We start from the raw sequence: 25,183 nt of genomic DNA, 5'->3' as shown, positions 1-25,183 counted from the left end.
GACGGTGTGCCCGGCTGGCTGCAGCTGCTGGGTCCACTGACGCCATTACTGTGCTCTGAGCATACCTGAAAAAAACTAGCCTCAGTGTCTGCCTGCTGGGTCAGTGTAAATATACATTACACTTGGTTTTGGAAACTGTGTGGAGTGGGTTCCTCCGTCCCCATCTCTGTCCAACTGTCTCTGTGCGATCTCTGTCTGTGTCTGTCTCTCCTCCTTCTTGCTAGTTTCCTGCTGTGCCTTATACAGCTTTTGGTGATGTGTGTTTGGGTGGAAGGTGCAGAAGTTGTGGGGGCTTAGGGTGGTGATATGTCCCTCTGGCTGGATCTGCGTGGCACATCCATTGTCAATTCATGAAATAAAGCCTTGGCAGAAATTCAAGAGAAAAGAACAACTCTTTCTCCTAGTTTCTCCTTTTCTCTTTACCCCAAACAAGAGACCAGTAGAATGGGCCCCTCTGGAGATAACAGGAAATCTAAGAGCTTGAAAAGTGCTAAGATAGCAGAGAATTTGAAACTTAGGTCCAGGTATAATGTCACAGGTGGCTTAGGGATAATAAAAGTTCCTCACCAGATGGAGGTATCAGGAGAGACTAAGAAACATCATGCTCATAGCCTGTCGTTTTATTTGCATCAGATAAGGAAACTGTTTCTAGAACAACTCGTTTTTCTTTGCCCTAAAGCTAGATCCCGGAGAAGTTCCTGGAAATTGGTTTGGCATTTCATATGCTTTTTTTCTTCTACTTTGACTTTCAGCGAACACTTTTAGTTTTCAGTCGGGAAGTGTAGTTGACGTTTGCCCCACATTTCCTACATTCATCATCAAAGAAGTTCCCTGCTGACACTGCATGCAGATGGCAGACCTATGGCCATTTCTTGGCAAATGTTCCCTGGCATCAAAGGAAAGCGGTTTCTAGGAAAGGGGGTCTACTTGCCAGGGCCCCTCCTTTCTGCCAATCCCTAGACATAGATTTTAGCTGGTGCTAGTGGGATTGTTCTGGAAACCTCTGTATTCCAGATGCTAGTGAGTCACTGTTTCCGGCCCGGGAAGCCACTTGCCAAACTGTTTCCAGTGTTTCCAGGGTAGGGAGTGTCCCATCAGGAGGACAGGTAGATCAAGAAATAGATCAAAGGAAAAAGCTCCTATAGTTGAGGAAAGTAGCCTTCATTGAGTATTGCCATGTGCTAAATGCTTTTTGTGGATTTTCTCACCCAATCTTCAAATAACTATGAAGTTATCTCATATCCTCATTATCTCCACCACACTTGTCCAAGCTCATAGTCGACTAAGTCACGGAGTGAGGAATGGAAGCCTGTGGAAAGCCATCCTACTGGAGGGACATGAAGAAAGGACACAAAAATCACAATATTATCTATCCTCTTTTTTTGCACCAAAACCTGCCACACATATACAAGAATTTTATTATTTTTAACTGGAAAAGTGACACATGAAGATGTTAAAAAATAATCTCGACCAGCCGGGCGTGGTGACTCACGCCTGTAATCCCAGCACTTTGGGAGGCCAAGGTGGGCAGATCATGAGGGCAGGAGATCGAGACCATCCTGGCTAACACGGTGAAACTCCGTCTCTACTAAAAATACAAAAAATTAGCTGGGCGTGGTGGCGGGTGACTGTAGTCCCAGCTGCTAGGGAGGCTGAGGTAGGAGAATCACTTGAACCCGGGAGGCGGAGGTTGCAGTGAGCCAAGATCGTGCCACTGCACTCCAGCCTGGTGACAGAGCGAGACTCCGTCTCAAATAATAATAATAATCTCCACCAAACAGTGCAATCGATTTTACTGGGAAAGGAGGGTCTCCAGTCCATCCCAGATCACCAAACCTCGCTTTTCTCCTCGAAGGCTAATACTGTCTATAGTTTCTTGTTTCCTTGCAGAAATGTTCTATGCCTGTACCAACAGAGATACAATACAAATTTTAAATATAGGGCACCTAATGTATTACAGAGACGTGGGATAATTGCAATTCCAAGCAGGAGGAGTCGTGGAGAGCACGCACAGAACTCTGAATTCAGACATCCTAGGAGAGAAGTGTATTAGGTAAAATGAGGACAACTGAGGAATGGGCTTGAGGGCAGTTTGGGGCTGAAAAGCAACATGGCTTTAGGTACAGTGCTAAAACCCCATTCCCCAGACCCCTCTGCTTTCTGGTCTGCTTAAAAGAGCTCTTGTCCTTCCTGTGTCCTTGTCCTGTGTCCTTGTTTTCCGCTCGGAGAGCAAGTTTACTCCGTAAGTGTAGCCACACTCTAGGTGGCTTGTCCAAATCTTAGAAGTCAAAAGGTTTCTTGCAAGGCGCCCAGGAGACCAGCCTAGAAGACACAGTACCTTGACGAGGCTAAAGCCTCCACCGGGATGATTTTGAAAGTCATCAGACATAACTAAGGCTCCGGAAGCCCAGTAGTCCCTTCAGCTAGCCCAGGCCTGCTAGAGTTACTTGCTGAAGGTCACTTTGGGTCATGTTGAAGGGCTAATTACTTGGGCAGGCATGCTGTGTATAGGAAACTGCAAACAGCAGGGTCAGCCATGAAGACACAAAGTGTCTGAGATCCTGCTTAGGATCCACAGAACGACTAATTTCTCAGTTAACCAAGTGAACCCTTTCTGAAGCTCCTATGGTTTCTAGCCATATCAGTGGGCAGACACTGTGTGCTTTGAGAGGTGGGTGTTCTTTCATTATCTTTTCTCTCCTGCTGAGCTTCCAGAGCCCAGCTTTTATTCATGCGGACCTCAGCACTTCCCTTTGCCCCAGCCCAGCATCCCCAGGGCCCTTGGTTTGTCTTTTTTTTTTTTTTTTTTTTTTTTTGAGATGGAGTCTCGCTCTGTCACTCAGGCTGGAGTGCAGTGGCATGATCTCGGCTCACTGCAAGCTCTGCCTCCCAGGTTCACGCCATTCTCTTGCCTCAGCCTCCCGAGTAGCTGGGACTACAGGTGCCCACCACCACGCCCGGCTAATTTTTTTGTATATTTAGTAGAGACGGGGTTTCACTGTGTTAGCCAGGATGGTCTCGATCTCCTGACCTCGTGATCCACCTGCCTTGGCCTCCCTAAGTGCTGGGATTACAGGCGTGAGCCACTGCGGCCGGCCCCCTTTGGTTTTAAGAGCAGCTGATCTTGTTGTCTGCTAGCTGCTAAGTCTTCTCACCTTCTCTGAATCTCAGGCTTGCTATGTAGAAGTGAGACCGTGCACGCACACGCGTGCGCGCGTGTGTGTGTGTGTGTGTGTATGTATGAAATCTGGACTCCTTCTGTGACCATCTTTCCTGTTTGTTCTGACCCATGAAGCAGGTATGGTTCTTTCGTGTTCCTCAAGCGTATCAGATGTTACTGAGTGCTTCCTATCGCTAAGTGCTGGGCTGCACTGTCTCGCCTCCAGGAGCTTGGACTCTAATCAGGAAGCCAAGGCACATACCCTAACTCCACAGAGTGCCAAGAGGCTGGCACGGTGCTATTACTGCACCTTTGGAGCCAACCCTGGGAACGAGGCCAGGGCAGGTTCCTAAGGCAGGAAGACCTGAGCTGAGCCTTGTCCTAGATCTTTGGAGAGCATTAATGCCAGGCCACGACACTGAACCTCAGCATCAGTCCCAGAAAGTTCAGGACTGGATGCTGACTGCAGACACAGTCTCCATGGTGAGCAAGAGCCAAGTATCTAGAGCCAAAAGTATCCATGCTCATCTGGGGAGCGGTTAACTGGTATCACTCACAGCCTGTTTGCTGGCAGCCAAAAGGTGGATGATAGGTGTATGTGGCCACTTGGGAAAGGAATTACTTGGGCCGGGCGCAGTGGCTCACGCCTGTAATCCCAGCACTTTGGCAGGCCGAGGCGGGTGGATCACCTGAGGTCAGGAGTTTGAGACCAGCCTGACCCATGGTGAAACCTTGTCTCTACTAAAAAAAAATACAAAAATTAGCCAGGCACGGTGGCAGGCGCCTGTAATCCCAACTACTCAGAAGGCTGAGGCAGGAGAATCGCTTGAACCTGGGAGGCAGAGGTTGCAGGGAGCCGAGATTGCGCCATTGCGCTCCAGCCTGGGTGACAGGGCAAGACTCCATCTCAAAAAAAAAAAAAAAAGAATTTCTTTCAGCCATTTTGAGGAATGCTCAGGACTCAGTATTATATAACTTGTTTTTCTTATTCTCCCAGGCTGTAAGTATTTTGAGGGGGGGAGTGTGTGTCTTATGTGACTGAGCTGGCCATATGTACTATGGTGAATTCTGAGCAGCTGACTGAGGTATGCAGTCAGCGTCCAAGTGGACTCTAGTGCTTCCTTCTCTAGAAAGGCTAACCCTGCATACTTGGAATACAAAGGAACTGGCACGGTCTGGGATTTTCTTCTCTCTTCCACTCTCCCTGTTCTTCCTATTTTTCATCTCTAATGTGCCCAGGGGTGTTAGAGAAAACACCACACTTTGAGATGAATTAGGAGTCCTTTATTAGCCGGCGACCGAGAGACGGCTAACGCTCAAAATTCTCTCAGCCCCGAGGAAGGGGCCTGATTAACTTTTATATCTTGGTTTAGGCGGGGTGGGGGTCTAGTTAGAACAATTTTACAGAAGTTAAGTAGTCAAAAAGTTAAAAGGATAAATGGTCACAGAAACGTAAACAGTTCCAGGTGCAGGGGCTTTAAGACTATTACAAGGTGATAGACGCGGGGCTTTGAGCGTCATCAATCAGACGAATTCTTGGGGACTGCGGATATAGCTTGCCACAGTATCTTATCAGTTAATTGCATTCTTGGATATGCTGGGAGTCAGCTTGCACAAGTTAAGTCCTTGAGGAAGGGGCTGCCAGTGAAAGAGCCAAGATGGAGTTTGTCTGGTTCTCTCAGCTAAGGGAGAAACAAGGCTAGGTGAATAAGGAGAAAACAAGGTTGGACATTACACTGACATGACCTGGCTGCCACTCTTTGTGTGCTACCTTTGCCCTGTAGCAGAAGGAACCCTTCTGTTAGCATATTTATGTAGTCTTGCACCAGATGAGAAGCTAAATGGCTTGAATGACTTGACAAAGCCCATATGGCCAGCAAGTGGCAGGTCCCCAAATATTTCAGACTCCAAGTAGTGTGCCTTTGACACATTTGTCATTGTCTTGCTGAAGCAGGCAGAGCTCTGTGTGCCCTGCCTTCCAGAACTTTCTGTGCTCATGGGCACCACAGTCCCGCTTCTGGGCAGGGCCCACTCTGACCTGAGATGTGTGTGCGGCTGACCTCTTGGGAAACCCTGAAGCCAGAGTCTGAGGCACCCCATCATTTTCAAGGAACAGGAATAACTGGAGAAACAAGTCTTTCAAAGTGGCTCCACCTTTTGAGGTAACTGGGAGTGCCTTTTCTTGGGGTGACTCACTCAGGAAGGTCCCCGATTATGTACTTAGGGAGTCCTTTTCTCTCCTTTTATGGTAGTCTGCAAATAGCAGAGAAGCCCCTCACTCTGGTTGCTCCCTGGGTGCCTCCTTATGGCTCCGCTGCTGCCGACTGCTTCAACACATTCTTCTGTCCCTGCTGTTTAGATGCCGTGTTGTAGGAGCCTGTTGCTAGGGTGTGTTCTGCTGTGTCTTCCACCACATTTAAACAAGCAGCTCATGTTCCTTTTCTCTCCCCTGGAATAGGTCAAGATTCCAGGATTGCCCCCAAATAGGCCAGACCCACCCCCACTCCCCACTCCCAGGCATCCCGTCTCAGGTATCAAGGATGAGAGGTCACTGGGGCCCCCTCAGCTCCACTCTCAGTGACCTGGAGCCTGAGCAAACATTTCCTGCCTTCTGCAGTGTCCTGGAGAGGCGAGCCCTCTGCCTGCAGCTGCTTCCCTCCCCGGGGGGCCTGGAATTCCCCCAGTCTTCAGTGGAGAATGGAGAGACAGTTTATGCCCTCTGAATTCTATTAGGGCATAATGACTTGCAGCTTTAAATGCAAACAGCAGCTATTAAAAGCAGTGAAAGCTATTCTTTTTTTTTCCCCCCTATATCACCCTTGTGGAAGTAGGGAAGTGATAGGGTCTTGAAGTTTGCAAGGCTTAAGTGCGCCTTGGCACACCTCTTGGCGGGAGGTGTTTAGTGTATCCCAGGAGGCAAGATTGAAGCTGGGGCCAACGCAGGCAAACCCGAGGTTCTTAGGCAGGCACTTGCCTGGGCTGGGAGGGCTGGCTCTGCCTTCGAATACAGAACATGAATGGAAAGCAGCCACGGTAGCAGGAGTGATGATGATGATGATGATGATGATGATGATGATGATGATGCTGGCACCCACTGACATTTATGGAGCTCATTAATAATGTCCCTGGTACTATACAAAATTCTTATTGACGTGTTATCTCATTAGTCCATTCTTTCCTAATCCTATGAAGCAAACACTTTACTGATCCCCATCTCACAGGTGAATAAATGGAAGTTTAGAGATATTAAGTTGTGAAATAAGAAACAGGCCAGGCACGGTGACTTACGCCTGTAATCCCAGCACTTTGGGAGGCCGAGGTGGACGGATCACAAGGTCAGGAGTTTGAGACCAGTCTGGCCAACATAGTGAAACCCTGTCTCTACTAAAAATACAAAAATTAGCCGGGTGTGGTGGTGTGCACCTGTAATCCCAGCTACTCAGGAGGCTGAGGCAGGAGAATTGTGTGAACCCGGGAGGTGGAGGTTGTAGTGAGCCAAGATTGCACCATTGCACTCCAGCCTGGGCGACAGTGTGGGGTGACAGTGTGAGACTCTGTCTGAAAAAACAAACAAAAACAACAACAACAACAAAAACTTAGGTTTGGTCTCTGCCCCCATTTCCTGGCACCCGACAGCTCTTAGAACCCCCAGACTCTCTGAAGTGATAAGTGTCTGAATGCCAGTGAGATGACTGGGTGGCTGAGGGGGCTTCCAAGAGCCTCAGGATGGGGGCTAGTTGCCAGGGGAGCCAACCCTATGATTAAAGGGTTTGACTTTCAGCCCCATCTCCCCGATCTCCTCCAGGGAGGGAAGTGAGGCTGAAGGTTGAGAGGATCACCAATGGCCAATGATGTAATCAATCATGCCTACACGATGAAGCCTCCATATAAACCCAAAAGGCGTCAGGTGTTGTGGTTCACACCTATAATCCCAGCACTTTGGGAGGCCGAGGTGGCAGGCAGATCATTTGAGGTCAAGAGTTTGAGACCAGCCTGACCAACATGGTGAAACCCCATCTCTACTAAAAATAGAAAAAAATTAGCCAGGCGTGGTCTCACATGCCTGTAGTCCCACCTCCTCGGGAGGCTGAGGCAGGAGAATTGCGTGAACCCAGGAGACAGAGGTTGCAGTGAGTCGAGATCACGCCACTGCACTCTAGCCTGGGCAACAGAGCGAGACTCCATCAATAAATAAATAAATAAATAAACAAACCCAAATGGCTGGGCTTCCAGGAGCTTCTGGATTGCTAAAGGGGTGGAAGTCCCTGGAGGGTGTGCACCCTGCACCTGGAGAGGGCATGGAGGTGTCACTTCTCTCCCACATCCCTTGACCCATGCATTGCTTCCATCTCCAAGTAGGGAGTGTCAGAATTGAGTTACATCTTAGGACACCCAGCTGATATTGGCGAATGGCTTCATGTGGAAAAAAACCCACATGTTTCAGTTACAAAAGTGTTCTGTGTTGTGTGACTATAAGACAAAGAAAGTTTGTTTTTCCTATTCATAAGTAAATTTGCTCAAAGTTTCAACTGCTAAGAAAAAAAAATGTGGACTTCCCACCTGGCCATCTGGCTCCAACCCTACCCTCCCTGTGAGGCTCTTGTGGGGTCAGCCTAGGCTCAACTCCATTGATGAACTTGGAAACATGATTTTATCACTTGTACATTTGAAATAATAATCATGTTTACCTATGTTGACAAAAGGAGTCAAACTCTGTAACATATTTGAAGATACTCATCCTGAGCCAAATATGAGTGACCAATGGTCTGTGACACAGCTCTCAGGAGACCCTGAGAACATGTGCCCAAGGTGGTTTGGTACAGCCTAGTATACATTTTAGGGAGACATGAGACATCAATCAAATACATGTAAGATGTAATTTGGTTTGGTCTGGAAAGGTGGGACAACTGGAAGCCAGGGCTTCCAGGTCATAGGTAGATTCAAAGATTTTCTGATTGGCAGTTGGTTGAAAGAGTGAAGTTATTGTCTAAAGACTTAGGAATGTCTGGGTTAAGATAAGAAGTTGTGGGCCAGGCGCGGTGGCTCACGCTTGTAATCCCAGCACTTTTGGGAGGCTGAGGCGGGCGGATCATGAGGTCAGGAGATGGAGACCATCCTGGCTAACACAGTGAAACCCCGTCTCTACTAAAAAATAAAAAAATTAGCCGGGCGTGGTGGTGGGCGCCTGTAGTCCCAGCTACTTGGGAGGCTGAGGCAGGAAAATGGCGTGAACCCCGGGGGGCGGAGCCTGCAGTGAGCCGAGATCGTGCCATTGCACTCCAGCCTGGGCGACAGCGAGACTCTGTCTCAAAAAAAAAAAAAGAAAAAAAAAAGGATAAGAGGTTGTGGAAACCAAGGTTTTATCATGTGGGTAAAGCCTCCAGGGAGGAAGTTTTGGAGAGAACAGATTGTAAATGTTTCTTATCAGACTGAAAGAGTCTGCTGTATCAGTAATTCCAGAAGGGAGGAGGTTATAATGAGCCATGTCTGACCTCCCTTCCCATCATGGCCTGAACTAGTTTTTCAGGTTAACTTTGGAATGCCCTCTGCTGAGAGGAGGGATCCATTCAGATTGTTGGGGGGCTTAGGATTTTATTTCTGATTTACAGCTAGTGTGGGTATGGCAAGGATGGTGTGGGGTAATCCACAAAATGCTTGAAGTGGTGAGCAGCACGGCATATGTGCTCACTGTGTTTTCACTGACTCATGCTGACTGCAGCCCCAGGAGGGCACGGGCTCACCGCCGACCCTTCGTGCCTCCCAGCTGGTTTCTGAGATCAGCCACAGAGGTTAAACTTCTTTCCAGGGAAGAAGGGCGGGGATGTCAGGGCTGGAGAGTGCCCGTGTCCTTCTGTGTGCGTTGGGCTCCTTCCTCCTTAATTCTCTGTTTTCCACTTTTTAGGCTGAACTCCAGTGCACCCAGTTAGACTTGGAGCGGAAACTCAAGTTGAATGAAAATGCCATCTCCAGGCTCCAGGCCAACCAAAAGTCTGTTCTGGTAAGACCAGCCTGGGTCAGCCAGGCCTGTGAGGGTGTGGGACATGGTACTGCATGCCTAGCCTCCATTCCTGTAGGTTCCTTGGGGTTTCTCCACAAATGATAATTGTAGGTACAGTTGACTACACCACGGGGTAGCCTCACCTTGATGTCAGGATTTGTTATGAAATTAGTTTAAGTTTAACCTGGCAAGTGATTTGCTTTTTAATAATATAAATTAGAACCAAGACTAATCCTGTAATAACATTCTTATTTCTACATTTGCTTATGCTGTCTTGACAGAGTGTATGTGTGTGGGGGGCTGGGTGTTTAGTCAGAGGTCCAGAAACTATACGTAATCTTGGCTTCTTCCATTATATGAGGGTGTTCTGCATGTGAGTCTCACCAGTCCTATGACCTGGCAGCTGGAAAAAAGGAGTTGAGAACTCAGGATTGGTGATGGTATTTGAGAAGGCCATGGTGTGCCAGGCTAAGTAGGCAGTAAGTGGTCTCCAAGTGGACTCTGAGGAGTTCTGCAAGTGCCTCTCATCAGTGGCAAGCCAATAACCACCACTCAGAAGAGAATGCAAAACAGGCCGGGCACAGTGGCTCACACCTGTAATGCCAACACTTTGAGAGGCTGAGGCGGGCGGATCACTTGAGGTCAGGAGTTCGAGACCAGTCTGGCCAACATGGTGAAACCCCGATTCTACTAAAAAATAAAAAATTAGCCAGGCATGGTGGTGCATGCCTGTAGTCCCAGTTACTCAGGAGGCTGAGGCAGGAGAATTGTTTGAACCCAGGAGGCAGAGGCTGCAGTGAGCCAAGTTTGCACCACTGTACTCCAGCCTGGGTAACAGAGTGAGACTCTGTTTCAAAAAAAAGAGAGAGAATGCTAAACACCTACCCTATGGAAGTGAATCAGCATTGTCATCTTTATATCTTGAGAATGAATGATTCCATCCATCATCCATCCATCCATTCATCTACCCCTAATGCAGTTATTCATTTCAACTTAATTTTCACCTTCTGGGTGTTTACAACCAACTAGCTACTGAAGGATGAAACACCTCTTTCTTACCCACAATATCTTATTAAAGGAAGAAAGAGAATTATCCCTTTAAAGCCTTATAAACCTTCAGAGATAATGGATTTCCAGGCTCAAGATAACCTGTAGAACCACATGGATGGTCTTGTGTTTCCCAGCTCTTTAATTTTCAGACACTTTGATCCCTCCTCAGTTTTCATAAGTACGTGATGACCAGAGGAGGTAGTTATTACAATAGCTACCATGCACAAGGGGCATGAAGACATGGAGAGATGACAAGACTTGTCTAGGGCCATCTAGATTGATGGAAGGGGAGAACCTAGAGTTGTTGCTCCCTTTACCTAAGAATGACTCAGTATATTGATAGGCGTGTACACCACCCTCAACTCTTTAAACCATTACCTGCTGGCTCCTTGAATGTGTTGAGGCCTCTCCTCTCTGTACTATTTCTGCTTGTCATCATTTTCGCAGTAAGTAATGCCCTTTGCACATTACATTTACATTCAAGCAAGAAGTGTTTCTCAATGGGAGGGTTTAGGAATGAGGGCCAGGCCACAGCAGAAGTCAATCTCAATCCAATATCATCTGACGCCTCCCTTCCACCATCCTTCCTCAGGATGGCCTCAGTTGGGGCCGGGGGTGAGGATTTGGATCCTGAGTTTGTCTTTAGTCTCATGCTTCTTAGCCTCGTGGTATCGTGCTTCTATGAGGAACCTATGGGTCATAATTGTAGACAGGATTCTGCTCCTTTCCCACAACACCCTCATGCTGGTTCCCATGCTGTGTCCTGCTCCTGCTTTCTGGAGGTGATCGGGAGCAGGCAGTGCAGGCAGGGAGCACTCTGTGGCCTCTGTGACTCCTAGAGCCTGGATACCTGGAGCCTGAGTGGACATGAAGGGTGAGTAAGCCGGGGAACTAGGACACATTAGCTAACGCAGAGCCAGGATCAAACATCATCACCACCATTTGCCCCCACTCCCAAATAGTTATAAGCAAAACTCTCCTGTCTTCTGAGGTAGATTTCTTCATCATTACTTCTTTGCCATATGGAAATGTAATTTGACTTTTAGATTTAAATCCAGCGATGATTACTATATCAGAATTTACAGTATTTGCAATGTCAAGGAGGCAACACCTGTAAACAGTTCGTTCAGGAATTGCTGGGAGTCTTGGCCTCTTTCCCTCTTGGTCACCTGCTCAGCAGCAGCCTGTGTATTTATAGTCCATTATGGGTATAGGATGTTCCCCTAACTGGTGCCCACAGTGGACAAGGGGCTAAGCCCTGTCTCTTCTCTGGTCTTGGGAGGGCTTCTGTTTAATGAGCTAAACTTAAAGGTCCTTCCCTGCAACCCCCACACAGCCACATTCCATGGGCTGAAAGCTCAGCTGAACTCCTCATGTGCCTCCCCAGCTCATCCTAGTGAATGTGCCAGGGCCCAGAGGGAGAGGACAGGCTGCGCCAGCTAAGTGCTATAATGCAGACACATGGATCCCCAACCCTGGGCCCTACTTCAAGGCAGTGTGGAATGGTGGTCAAAGGGATGGACTCCAGAGACAGACAGTCTTGGTTCAAACCTTGGCTGTGTGATCTTGGGCAAATCAGTCTATTTATCAGTGTCTCAGTTTCCTTATCTAAGAAATGGAGACCCTAATAGTACCTACCTTTTAGGGTTGCTAGGAGAAAAGTGCCTGGCACATAGTAAGAACTTACTACATGTTGGTTGTTTTTATGATTATTGTTACATAATTAGAAGAGTGACCAGGCTAGCAGCAGAGGGTCCTCATTCTCAGGAGAGTGGGAACAGGGAGAGAGGTGAAGTGTCAGAGGGCTGCAGAGCCTATACCTGGCAGAGCCCCATGCAGCAGGTTTGCCACTTGGGGGGCCTGGGTGGGGCCCAGGTAGCTTTCCTGGTTCTCAGGTCTTCACTCTTCACACAGTGCTCTGAGCCTCCCATCCACAGTCCAGAGCCCATTCTCTGCCTGCCTCCTTCTCTACTATTATCCCCACCTGCAGTCTTTCTGAGCAGCTGGTTCAGGTGCTGCTATTCCTCCTCCCAAGGGTGAGGGCCAGCCCTGAATAACAGGGCTCCAGAGGGAGCCATGACACCAGATAGCCTCAGATTTCCCAAATCGCCTCTCCTGCTGCCCTGGCTTCTCAACACCATCACCTGTCCAAAAGCTTTTCTTGGTATAGGCTGGAAGAATTTGGATAAAGTCTACCATCCCCGCTTTTCCTTAATCCTATTACCACAGCTTATTTGCTCCCAGCTCTGTCAGCTACCTAACCTCAAGGAGGCCAACAGGTAATGGAAAAGTTGGCATAAAAATGAGAATGTAGGCCGGACGTAATCCCACCTGTAATCCCAGCACTTTGGGAGGCTGAGGACGGCAGATTGCTTGAGGCCAGGAGTTTGAGACCAGCCTGGGCAACATAGTAAGCTCCTATCTCTACAACAAATATAAAAATTAGTTGGGCATGAAGGCTTGCACCTGTGGTCCCAGCTGCTTGGGAGGCTGAGGTGGGAAGATCGTTTGAGCCTGGGGTGTCAAAGCTGCAGTGAGCCAGATTGTGCCACTCCAACCTGGCAACAGAGGAGACCTTGTCTCAAAAAAAAAAAAAAAAAAAGAGAGAGAGAATATAGGGAGATTGTCTGTGTCCTCCCACCATCCTCCTCCAGTAGGGATACCCCTTGCTTTCTTTCCCCTGCTTATTCCTCCCTTTGCCACCAGATTGAAGACTGATCAGAGACCATTCTCATGGAATGAATTGCTGAGCCCTGGCCTAAGCCAGGGCCTGAGCCAGGCAGAAGACCTATCTGGTGTCATCATTTTTTCTTCCTATCTCCCTCCAAACCTCTAGGTTCCCACTCAGCCTGGGCCCAGAATCCCATCCTTTCTGAGTCCTCTCCTTACTGTGCTCCCCTTTTTGATCTGGGTCTCATTCTCCCTCCCTCTCTCCCTCTCTCCTTCCTTGCCAGGGATGGGAGGTGCCCCTGAAGCCTCTGCCCAAGGATATCTGCTGTTTGACTCACTTTGGAGCCCTGATGTTCAGAGCTGGCCCTTTACATTGGGAGGAGAAAGAGAAAACAGCACCTGGAGGGGTGCTCAGAAAGTCTCAAATGGGATAGGGCCAGAGTGCAGTGGCGCAATCTCAGCTTACTGCAAGCTCCGCCTCCCAGGTTCATGCCATTCTCCCACCTCAGCCTCCCGAGTAGCTGGGACTACAGGCGCCTGCCACCACACCTGGCTAATTTTTGTATTTTGAGTAGAGACGGGGTTTCACCATGTTAGCCAGGATGGTCTCGATCTCCTGACCTCGTGATCCACCCACCTCAGCCTCCCAAAGTGCTGGGATTACAGGCGTGAGCCACTGCGCCCGGCCATCTGCACCAATTCTTAAAAATACCAGAGAAGAGGAAACCTTCAGAACTTGGAAGATGTCGTAAACGTGATACCGATTGAAGGCATTCGTAGAGGATGCACACCATGCAAAAGAGTCCACATGCATGTGCCCCATCATTCAAACCCTTAATGCTTCTCACATGGGTTTTCTTTTATATTTTATTTGAATGTCACATTCTGTTCTGCATATACATGCTTGTCCTGGAATTGCTTGGGTGCCATGGTCATCTGCACCCTAAACGTTTTATGGGGATTGTGTGTGGTAGCGACAGTATCATCTTAGACATGCATTTGGCTCTGATGGACTCAGTGGTCAGTTTAACTGGGCATAATGAAATGCTAAGAAAGCTAATTCATGCTGATTATACAAAAAAAAAAAAAAGCCAAATTCTTTACCTCTTGAAATATAACTATCAAGTAGACTGAATACACGCATTGCTCTGGTAGGAAAATCAATTTCAGAAACTTGATTAACAATCCCAGAGTGTCAGGGTTGTGAGGGACCTCAGAGGTCATAGAGGAATTCACTTTCTCATCAAATGGATGAGGAGACCAAGTTAATACGTAAATCCTTTTTCCAGGAACCTGGAATTCACATGAGAATGAAGGATTCCTTTTACAATAGGGAACTGCTCCCTAATATATGTGTTTCTCAAGCTGACATTTCTGTATGTTGAGCTTCTATCAAGTTGGATGCCTCACTAAGAAATGTTTGGCTGCCTTCCACCCCCACCCCTACCCCCAGGTGTCGGTGTCAGAGGTCAAAGCAGTGGCTGAAATGCAGTTTGGGGAACTCCTTGCTGCTGTAAGGAAGGCCCAGGCCAATGTGATGCTCTTCTTAGAGGAGAAGGAGCAAGCTGCGCTGAGCCAGGCCAACGGTATCAAGGCCCACCTGGAGTACAGGGGTGCCGAGATGGAGAAAAGCAAGCAGGAGCTGGAGAGGATGGTGGCCATCAGCAACACTGTACAGTTCCTGGAGGTATGGGGGGTGCGGGGGCAGAGGCATCCCACAGCTTCCCCACAAAGCACCCTCTCTTTGCTAGGCCCATGGCCATCTGTGAATGGAACTGTTTTTTGTTAAATGGTGTGCACAGGGAGCTGTGGGAACAGAGAGAGGCAGATTCTTCATTCAGCAGAGTATAGGAGGGGTAGGGAGGAAGGACTGCTCAGGGAAGCTTGAAGCAGGTCCTGGAAGATGAGTCAGGTTCAATGTGCAGTGTGTTCCACGTAGAGGGGACAACATATGCAAAGGCAGAGAGGTTTGAGGAAGCACAGCTGACTTGGGGAGCCAAGGTGCTTTAACAAGGGTGGAGCCTGGGGTACTGGGTGCAGAGTGATGAGGCTAGCACGGCCAGGCAGGTGTCTGGCTGGGAAGGGCTTCAGATGGGAGAATGATGAGAGTCAGTATGTTTTATAAACCGCTCCAGCAGTCCACTGCATGGAGGTTTGCTTGGTAGGGATGAGACTGGAGCCTGCTGCTTTTCAGAGAGGGCTGTGGCTGGAGTAACTGAGGAAGGCTCAGAAGAGCGAATGCTTTTCATTACAATGTATCATTAGAAGTTAAAGGTAAACTGTTGGAACCAGGAAATGCTTTTCATTACAATGTATCATCAGACATTAAACCATAAGCCATTGGAGCCAGATCTGAAGAACATGTAACCTTTCGGGGAAGGAACACTAGGTTGGGGGTAAACTGCAACATCCTGAATCTGTCACAAAACAGCTCTGTAACAGCTCTTAACATCCCTGAGTCTCAAATTTCTCATTTATCAACAAGCCCACTGGAGTAAATATTTCAGAAGGCTCCATCCAAGCTCTGATATTCTGAAATACAATTTTTTTCTTGCTTGCATTTTTGAAAAAATTACCTGCTAGTTACAAAAAACAAATATTTATTGTGAAAAACTTGGAAAACACACAAAAAAGAAAAAAAATCCGTAATCCTCACACAAATACAACATAGTTAACTTTCGAATGAGTAAAAGAGAAGCAGAGAAAGACAGACAAAAACACCAACAAAGCGTCTCTCTTTCTGTCAGTTTCTTTGCTTTTCAATATCAAAACACAAAGAAAATATGAATAACCATTTAATAACCATTTGGCTTCCCACCTCACAAGTTTCCCTTAAGATCTACCCAACGAGTATATAAATTATTTCTCTTTTCTCCTTTTGTAACTTTATTATTTTTGTGTGTGTGTGTTGTTTTTTGAGATGGAGTCTTGCTCTGTCACCCAGGCTGGAGTGCAGTGGCATGATCTCAGCTCACTGCAACCTCCGCCTCCCGGATTCAAGCAATTCTCTGCCTCAGCCTCCCGAGTAGCTGGGATTACAGGCGCCTGCCACCACGCCTGGCTAACTTTTTTTTTTTAGACGGAGTTTCGCTCTTGTTGCCCAGGCTGGAGTGCAATGGCACGATCTCTGCTCACTGCAACTTCCGCCTCCCGGGTTCAAGCGATTCTCCTGCCTCAGCCTCCTGAGTAGCTGGGATTACAAGCATGGGCCACCATGCCCGGCTAATTTTTTTGTATTTTTAGTAGAGACGGGGTTTCACCATGTTAGCCAGGATGGTCTCGATCTCCTGACCTCATGATCTGCCGGCCATGGCCTCCCAAAGTACTGGGATTACAGGCGTGAGTCACCGCGCCCGGCCAATTTTTTTTTTATTTATAGTAGAGACAGGGTTTCACCATCTTGGCCAGACTGGTCTCGAACTCCTGACCTCGTGATCCACCCACCTCGGCCCCCCAAAGTGCTGGGATTGCAGCTGTGAGCCACTGCACCTAGCCTGTAACTTTATTTTTAACATAAAAGACTTTAATACATATAAAATAAGTTCTAGTGTATGATAACTTATTTATTGGCCGGGCACGGTGGCTCACGCCTGTAATCCCAGCACTTTGGGAGGCCATGGCCGGCAGATCATGAGGTCAGGAGTTTGAGACCAGCCTGACCAACATGGTGGAACCCTGTCTCTACTAAAAATAAAAAAAATCAGCCAGGCATGGTGGTGCACGCCTGTAGTCCCAGCCACTCGGGAGGCTGAGGCAGGAGAATCGCTTGAACCCAGCAGGCAAGAGGTTGCAGTGAGCTGAGATCGCGCCATTGTACTCCAGCCTGGGTGACAAAGCAAGACTATGTCTCAAAAAAAAAAAGATATTTATTTTGGCAAAAGATAACATTTCCCCCCAAATTGTTGTTTAGGCATTCAAAACAACATTTATTGAATAACTTATCCTTTCTTCCACTGATTTAAAATGCTACTTTTGTCATGTACAGTATATAGCATTAAAATGTTGAATTACCCTTTTCTCTATCAATTCTCTGGTTTTGATTTCCATGGCTCTATCTAATCATTTTCATACAGCTGTTTTCATTGCTATGTTTTCTGCTATACCTGGTCTGCTCTTTAATGCTTCAGTTGCAGCTGAAGTTTGATACTGTGTTATATCTGAAAGCATCTTTCCTGATCACACGTTGTTTTGAAACTTACATGAAACTATGTGATTATCTGTGTGAAAACACTTTCCAAATACAAAGCAAGGTACAAGAATTACAGAAATTTATGCATTGGATGAAATTGACAAAGAAGAGACAGCACTCCTGCCTGAGAGCTCCTCCATTTTCTACCATGGCTTGTGTTTAAATTGTCAAAAAACAAGTACTGATGGAATGAACAAAGCAAGAATGTTCTTTATTTTTTGGTCCCCAGTCTGGACTGTGTATTGGGGCTGTTCTTGGCCATCTAGTACATCTTGATTTTTAAAAGCCCACTTTCTCACTTGATTTTTTAAAATCCCACTTATTCTGAGGGTTTAGCAGCTAAAAAATTGCTTTCTATTTTGTTAGACCCTGAGCTTGACACTTTACATGTACTTTCTTTGTGAAGGACACATTACCGTCAGCCCATTTTACAGATGCAAAAAGTGACTTAATGAGGAGAGAAGCCTGAGTTTAGAAATACAGAAACCACAGCAAATTCTGCTGTTTCCTTTTCTGCAGGAGTACTGCAAGTTTAAGAATACTGAAGACATCACCTTCCCTAGTGTTTACATAGGGCTGAAGGATAAACTCTCGGGCATCCGCAAAGTTATCACGGACTCCACTGTACACTTAATCCAGTTGCTGGAGAACTATAAGGAAAAGCTCCAGGAGTTTGCCAAGGAAGGTGAGATGCATTCTGGGCCATGGACTATAGTGGGTGTGTCTCTAGCAGTAGATGATAGGAAGGTGACGGAGAGTCAGGGAAGGGAGGATGAAATCAGGGGAATGTCTCATTTTCTTTTTTTTGTGTGTGAGACAGAGTCTTGCTCTGTCACCCAGGCTGGAGTGCAATGGCGCAATCTTGGTTCACTGCAACCTCTGCCTCCCGGGTTCAAGAGATTATTCTGCCTCAGCCTCCCTAGTAGCAGGATTACAGGCACCTGCCTAATTTTTGTATTTTTAGTAGAGATGGGGTTTCACCATGTTGGTCAGGCTGGTCTCGAACTCCTGACCTCAAATGATCTGCCCACCTCGGCCTCCCAAAGTGCTGGGATTACAGGTGTGAGCCACCGCGCCCAGCCAAATGTCTCATTTTCAAAGCCATTCTTCAGACAGGGTGTGTTACTAATGGACTCTCATCTTAATGATTTTCTTTTACAATTGAGACCCAGAGAAGGACAATTAGTCATGCTCATATTATGCCATCGGCTGGCATTTCTGTGACTAGCTTCCCAGGTTGCTGATGCCTATACTTTTAAGTGAAATCCAAGATAGTCTGGATCACTTTTTCAGTGGTTTATGCCTTACCTATGAAAGAAATGTAGTCTATTGAGCATATTTCTGTGAAACATTACTAGGCTTCAGCCCCTTCTTTCCCCAGGAAGCCCAGGGAAGGGTGGCTGGGAAGTCCTGATTTGCAGATTCTCCTGACCACCTGGACAGGTGTGCATTCACAGCTCTCTGATTTTCTAGAGGAGTATGACATCAGAACTCAAGTGTCTGCCGTTGTTCAGCGCAAATATTGGACTTCCAAACCTGAGCCCAGCACCAGGGAACAGTTCCTCCAATGTAAGTTATGAACGGCACCCCCTTCTCCAGTTGTTGATATCAGTGCAGTGCTTTGCTAAGTCAGAACCGCCGTCTCTCACCTAGGTTTCAGGTTCTTGCAACTTCATGTCTATCCCTAAATGATATACTTCTTAAAATTTAATTTAAACAATTTTTTTTAACTTTTCATTTTGAAATAATATGAAACTTACAAAAATATTACAGAAATAGGAAAAAGAATTCCCATATATCTTTCACTCAGTTTCTCCTAATGTTGACACGTTACATAACTGTAATACATTGATCAAAACCAGGGAATAATATCGCTACAATGCTATCAACTAATCTACAGAATTTATTCAGCTTTCACCAACTCTTTCATCAGTGCCCTTTTTTTCTGTCCCAAAGTCCAATCCAAGGTCGCAGATGTTTCCATGTCTTCTTAGTCCCCTTCAGTCTGGATCAGTCTTTCAATCCTTGTGTTTCATGACCATAGCACTTTGAAGAGTCTTGGCTAGTTACCAAGTGGTTCATTTCTATGTATGACTTGGCCAGAATTGCATAACTCATTGACCTGTCATTAAGTGGTATTGACTTGGTCTATTAGCATTTTTAAAACACTGCACAGCTGACCCTTGAACCATGTGGGGGTCGAGATACCAATCCCTCATATTGTTGAACATCCACATGTAGCTTTTGATTCCTCAAGAACTTAACTAGTAATAGCCTTCTGTTAATTGACATAAACAGTCACTTAACACATATTTTGTATGTTTACATATATATACATGTAGACATATATATATGTATGTATGTATATTTTTTGAGACAGGGTCTCACTCTGTTGCCCAGACTGGGGTGCAGTGGCTCGATCATGGCTCACTGCAGTCTTGACCTCCCACACTCAAGCAATCCTCCTCCCTCAGTCTCCTGAGTAGCTGGGACCACAGGTGCATGCCACCACATCTGGCTACTTAAAAAAAATTTTTTTAACAATTGTAGAGATGGTGCCTTGCTGTGTTGCCCAGGCTGGTCTCAAACTGTTGGCCTCAAGTGATTCTCCCATCTCAGCTTCCCAAAGTGTTGGCATAAGCCTCTGAACCCAGTGAGAACTTTTTTAATTATGGGATTTTTAAAATAGCGTTTAATATGCTAATTCACTTGGCAAGTATATACTGAGCATCTTCTCTGAGCTAGAGAAGAATCCCATGCAAAATGTGAAGCTCATAGATTAGAGGAAGGACAAGCAGGAAGCAAACACTCACATGAATATATTATTACAAATGGAGAGGGGCGCCAAGTTTAAAAAGCCATGGTGCTCTGAGAGAGAGTGATTTAGAGTCACAAAGGGCCTCTTCGAGGACATGAACTCTCAGTTGTAGCCTGAATGGATCGGTAGGAATCACCAGACTCAGAGTAGGGCATGATCACATCTCTAAGGGAACAGGCTGTACCAAAGGCTCAAAGAGGATTGAGTGCTGAGTAGGTCTGAGGTCAGCACGGTGGAAATGTAGTAATCAAGAGAGAGAGTCAGAGATACAGGAAAGGACCAGGGATGTGAGGCCTGGTAGGCCAGGGTGAGGGGTCGCTGCTTTATCATAAGAGCAAGGGGCATCACGAAAGGGTTTTAAGCTAGAACAACATGACTGGCCTCAGCCTACAGCTTGAAACAAGCAGCACACCTCTGTTGTGGAGAAGGTCTTGAAGGGGGCAAGAGAGAACAGCAAACGACCAGTCAGGAACCCATTGCACTAGTCCAAGTGAAATAAGTGGTGGCTTAGGTGGGGGGTAACACAGGGGGCTGGAGAGAAGTGGTAGAATCCATAGGAGTTACTGCTTCCTGTGTGTGTAGTGAGGATAGGGGAAGGGGATGAGGGCAAAACAAATGTCAAAAATGACATACAGCTTGACTTGAGCAATGGGGTGCATGAGACCCTATTATTCTTTGGGAGTGGGAGGAGAATATGAGGGCATGTTTGAGAGTTCTTCATGCTCCATTTGATCCATTCATTCATTTTTAAGATGTTGGTCAAATCTTTTAAAAAATGAATGAATGGATCAAATGTGGGTATAGGAGTAGCTGCTTCCTCAAACACTTGCCAACACTGGGTAGAATAATGCCAGGCATTCAATACATGTTTGTTGAATGAATGAATGAATGAATGAGTAAATTAATATATTTCTTGATTCAGTTCATCAAATAATATCAATGTCAAGCAATTTGAGCTTCATAAGGGAAGGGTGTAGATGATTTGTGCTCTCTGTTTTTTGGTCTTCACTCACCTCTTTTCCTAGGGAAACAGCAGCCTGGGTAAATAGAGACCAGAGAAATGGATGTTTTCTCATATGTGCTTTGGAGCCCAGCTGGGTTTAAAGCGTTCTGTCTGAATCAGCTGTCAGTTCCTGAACCACTCTCCTGCCTTCTGTGTCTCCTCAGATGCGCATGACATCACGTTTGACCCAGACACGGCACACAGGTATCTCCGGCTGCAGGAGAAGAACCGCAAGGTCACCAACACCACGCCCTGGGAGCACCCCTACCCAGACCTCCCCAGCAGGTTCCTGCACTGGCGGCAGGTGCTGTCCCAACAGAGTCTGTATCTGCACAGGTACTATTTTGAGGTGGAGATCTTCGGGGCAGGCACCTACGTTGGCCTGACCTGCAAAGGCATCGACCGGAAAGGGGAGGAGCGCAACAGTTGCATTTCCGGAAACAACTTCTCCTGGAGCCTCCAATGGAACGGGAAGGAGTTCACGGCCTGGCACAGTGACATGGAGACACTGCTCAAAGCCGGCCCTTTCCGGAGGCTCGGGGTCTATGTCGACTTCCCGGGAGGGATCCTTTCCTTCTACGGTGTAGAGTATGATGCCATGACTCTGGTTCACAAGTTTGCCTGCAAGTTTTCAGAGCCAGTCTATGCTGCCTTCTGGCTTTCCAAGAAGGAAAACGCCATCCGGATTGTAGATCTGGGAGAGGAACCTGAGAAGCCAGCACCGTCCTTGGTGGAGACTGCTCCCTAGACTCCAGGAGCCATATCCCAGACCTTTGCCAGCCACAGTGATGGGATTTGCATTTTAGGGTGATTTGGGGGCAGAAATAACTGCTGATGGTAGCTGGCTTTTGAAATCCTATGGGGTCTCTGAATGAAAACATTCTCCAGCTGCTCTCTTTTGCTCCATATGGTGCTGTTCTCTATGTGTTTGCAGTAATTCTTTTTTTTTTTTTTTTTTTTTTTTTTTGAGACGGAGTCTTGCACTGCTGCGCGGGCTGGAGTGGAGTGGCAAGATCTTGGCGCACTGCAATCTCCGCCTCCCAGGTTCAAGCGATTCTCCTGCCTCAGCCTCCCGAGTAGTTGGGATTACAGGCGCCTGCTACCACACTCAGCTAATTTTTTGTATTTTTAGTAGAGACGGGGTTTCACCATGTTGGCCAGGCAGATCTCAAACTCCTGACTTCGTGATGCGTTCGCCTCGGCCTCCCAAAGTGCTGGGATTACAGGCGTGAGCCACTGCGCCCAGCCTGTTTGTAGTAATTTTTAGGCACCGAATCTCTCTCATCTTCTAGTGCCATTCTCCTGTCCAGGTAAATGTCACACTGTGCCCAGAATGGATGACCAGGAACCTTCAGAGTGGCTGAAAAGATTGCAGTTATCATAATAAATTGCTAACTTGTGTATTTCCTATGTGCCAGATACTGTTCTTGTGCTTCCTGCACATTAACTCAGTCCTCACAGAACACCCATTGGGTAGATGCTTATATCATCCTTATTTTGCAGATGGAGAAACTGTGGTCCGGGGCAGTTAGCTAATTTGTTCAAGGTCACTCTTGTCACATGGTGAGTGAGGGGCAGAACTGGGATTCAAGTCTGGTTAGAATGACACTGGACTTTTAACCACCACATCATATTGCCTTCCTTTTTTTTTTTTTTTTTTTTTGAGACAGTCTTGCTCTGTTGCCCAGGCTGGAGTGCAGTGGCGCAATCTCGGCTCACTGCAAGCTCCGCCTCCCAGGTTCAAGCCATTCTCCTGCCTCAGCCTCCTGAGTAGCTGGGACTACAGGCGCCCGCCACCACGCCCGGCTAATTTTTTTGTATTTTTAGTAGAGATGGGGTTTCACTATGTTAGCCCGGATGGTCTTGATCTCCTGACCTTGTGATCCGCCCGCCTTGGCCTCCCAAAGTGCTGGGATTACAGGCGTGAGCCACCGCACCCAGACTGCCTTCCTTTTTTTTATTTTATTTTATTTTTTTTTGAGACGGAGTCTTGCTCTGTTGCCCAGGCTGGAGTGCAGTGGCACAGTGTCGGCTCACTGCAAGCTCCGCCTCCTGGGTTCACGCCATTCTCCTGCCTCAGCCTCCCGAGTAGCTGGGACTACAGGCACCCTCCACCATGCCCGGCTAATTTTTTGTATTTTTAGTAGAGATGGGGTTTCACCATGTTAGCCAGGATGGTCTCGACTTGACCTCGTGATCCACCCACCTCAGCCTCCCAAAGTGCTGGGATTACAGGTGTGAGCCACCGCACCTGGTCGCCTTCCTTATTAGATCATGGACATTGTATAAAAGGGAATAAAATGCATAGCAGAGAAACTTCTTGAAGTTTGCAAATCCGCACACAACATCTGACTCAGCCATCTTGCCATGTACTGGCACACTGCCTCACTGCCTCACACAACAGCCCTTTCTATTTGGGGACAGCAAAGATTAGAAGAAATGTCTTAAAGTGTCTGAGTTTTAGTCCCTGTGACCTCTGGAAAGGGGCCCTATTCCTCTCCTCTAAAGTAACCTGGAATATGTGGACTTGTCTGATTTCTCATTCAAAGAATGGTTCTTTAAGAACTGTCACGTTGGCCGGGCGCAGTGGCTCACGCTTGTAATCCCAGCACTTTGGGAGGCCGAGGCAGGCGGATCATGAGGTCAGGAGATCGAGACCACGGTGAAACCCCGTCTCTACTAAAAATACAAAAAAAATTAGCCTGGCGTGGTGGCGGGCGCCTGTAGTCCCAGCTACTCGGAGAGGCTGAGGCAGGAGAATGGCTTGAACCCAGGAGGCGGAGCTTGCAGTGAGCCGAGATTGCGCCACTGCTCTCCAGCCTGGGCGACAGAGCGAGACTCCGTCTCAAAAAAAAAAAAAAAAAAAAAAAAAAAAAAAAACTGTCACGTAACACCCACGCCCCAGGTGTTCTTGTTTTCATATTACATTTTCCACCTTCCTTTATGGTTCTCAGTCCTTTCCCCCTGATTATTTCATTCTTCTTTTGACAGATAAGCTTCCTAAGATTAATCACAAGCATTCATCAAGCCTTTAGGCAAATGGCAAACTGTCTTTAAATGGGTTTCTGAGGCTATAACTTGAAGTCTCTGGTGGGATTCACCAGAAATGTAAATTTTGAGTCTGTTCCTGTGACCTTTGTCAAGGCAAATCTCTTTTTCTTCAATCAGTCTGATTGGCCTGTCTCAAGAGTATATTACTTTAGCATGCATGACTTGTTACCTGTATTTGTATCTAAAGATGTATACAGTGTAGGATTTAAAATGATTTTACTTTAATTTCATCACATCATTGCTTTATGCTGAGACTCTTGAGATTGATGATTCCTCATCCAGTATATTCACTCTCCTTCCTAGCTTAGTGTCACCTGCACAATTGGTAACCCTTTCTTCTTGTCTTATCCGTGTTGATAAATATATTGATGAGATTAGGACCAAATCTAGAATCTTGTGGCACTCAGTCAGTGGCTTCTAGCTTTAGTTATATACAAATTATGCACGGGTGGAACTGTGCAATAATGTAGCTCCACCTTTTCCACCTTTATCCACTGAACATGATGAAAGACATTTTCAGTGGCAGAAATCAAGATATGCTATGTTTAGGCTGGGTGTGGGGGCTCACGCCTGTAATCCCAGCACTTTGGGAGGCTGAGGCAGGAGGATCACCTGATGTCAGAAGTTCGACACCAGCCTGGCCAACATGGTGAAACCCTGACTCTACTAAAAATACAAAAATTAGCCGGCCATGGTGGCACGTTCCTGTGATCCCAGCTACTCAGAAGGCTGAGGCAGGAGAATTGCTTGAACCCAGGAGGTGGAGGTTGAAGTGAGCTGAGATCGTGCCACTGCACTCCAGCCTGGGCGACACAGCAAGAAAAAAAAAAAGATATGCTATGTTTGAATTTCTTTGATCTCTGTAATAATGATCTCAAGACAAATTGAGATCAGCTTGGACTGCCTTATTTTATTGAATCCCTGTGGGTTGTTGGTGCTTGGTCATGGTCATTTTCTTTTCTAAATGTTCACAAAATATTTAATAAACCACTTTAGATTTCTGCTGTGGATTAACACCACGTTTTCTAGTCGTTGTTTCCAGAATCTATCTTATTTTTCTTTTTAAAAAAATCTAGATGCCTGTCTGCATTTGATACAATTTGGATATTTGTCCCCTCCAAATCTTACGCAGAAATTTGATCTCCCATGTTGGAGGTGGAGCTGTGTGGGAGGTGTTAGGATAATGGGTTGGATCCCTCATGAATGGCCATGATGACACCATGCTTCTTGTACAGCCTACATAA

General features: G+C 46.8%; 1 protein-coding gene across 6 annotated transcripts in view; it reads left to right on the top strand.

The window, feature by feature from the left end:
- The window catches only part of TRIM16 (tripartite motif containing 16), a 51,720-nt gene extending 29,415 nt beyond the window's left edge, over nucleotides 1-22,305 (top strand). For 3 of the 6 annotated variants that reach the window (XM_063629361.1, XM_055256315.2, XM_055256312.2), the window contains 5 exons: nucleotides 9,063-9,158; nucleotides 14,332-14,565; nucleotides 17,587-17,752; nucleotides 18,541-18,636; nucleotides 21,053-22,305. In XM_063629361.1, the coding sequence (XP_063485431.1) occupies nucleotides 9,063-9,158; nucleotides 14,332-14,565; nucleotides 17,587-17,752; nucleotides 18,541-18,636; nucleotides 21,053-21,636 (1,176 nt within the window). In that variant the 3' untranslated portion in view covers nucleotides 21,637-22,305. Of the gene's footprint in view, nucleotides 1-4,689; nucleotides 8,824-9,062; nucleotides 9,159-14,331; nucleotides 14,566-17,586; nucleotides 17,753-18,540; nucleotides 18,637-21,052 lie in introns of those variants that run through there. The other 3 variants (XM_055256314.2, XM_063629360.1, XM_063629358.1) reach the window with 3 other exon arrangements.
- Nucleotides 22,306-25,183: the final 2,878 nt, after the last annotated feature.

This window comes from Symphalangus syndactylus, chromosome 20, assembly GCF_028878055.3.
Source record: "Symphalangus syndactylus isolate Jambi chromosome 20, NHGRI_mSymSyn1-v2.1_pri, whole genome shotgun sequence".
Lineage (NCBI taxonomy): Eukaryota > Metazoa > Chordata > Mammalia > Primates > Hylobatidae > Symphalangus > Symphalangus syndactylus.
The sequence above is the reverse complement of the archived record's forward strand: the minus strand, read 5'-3'. Positions and strand labels throughout refer to the sequence as shown.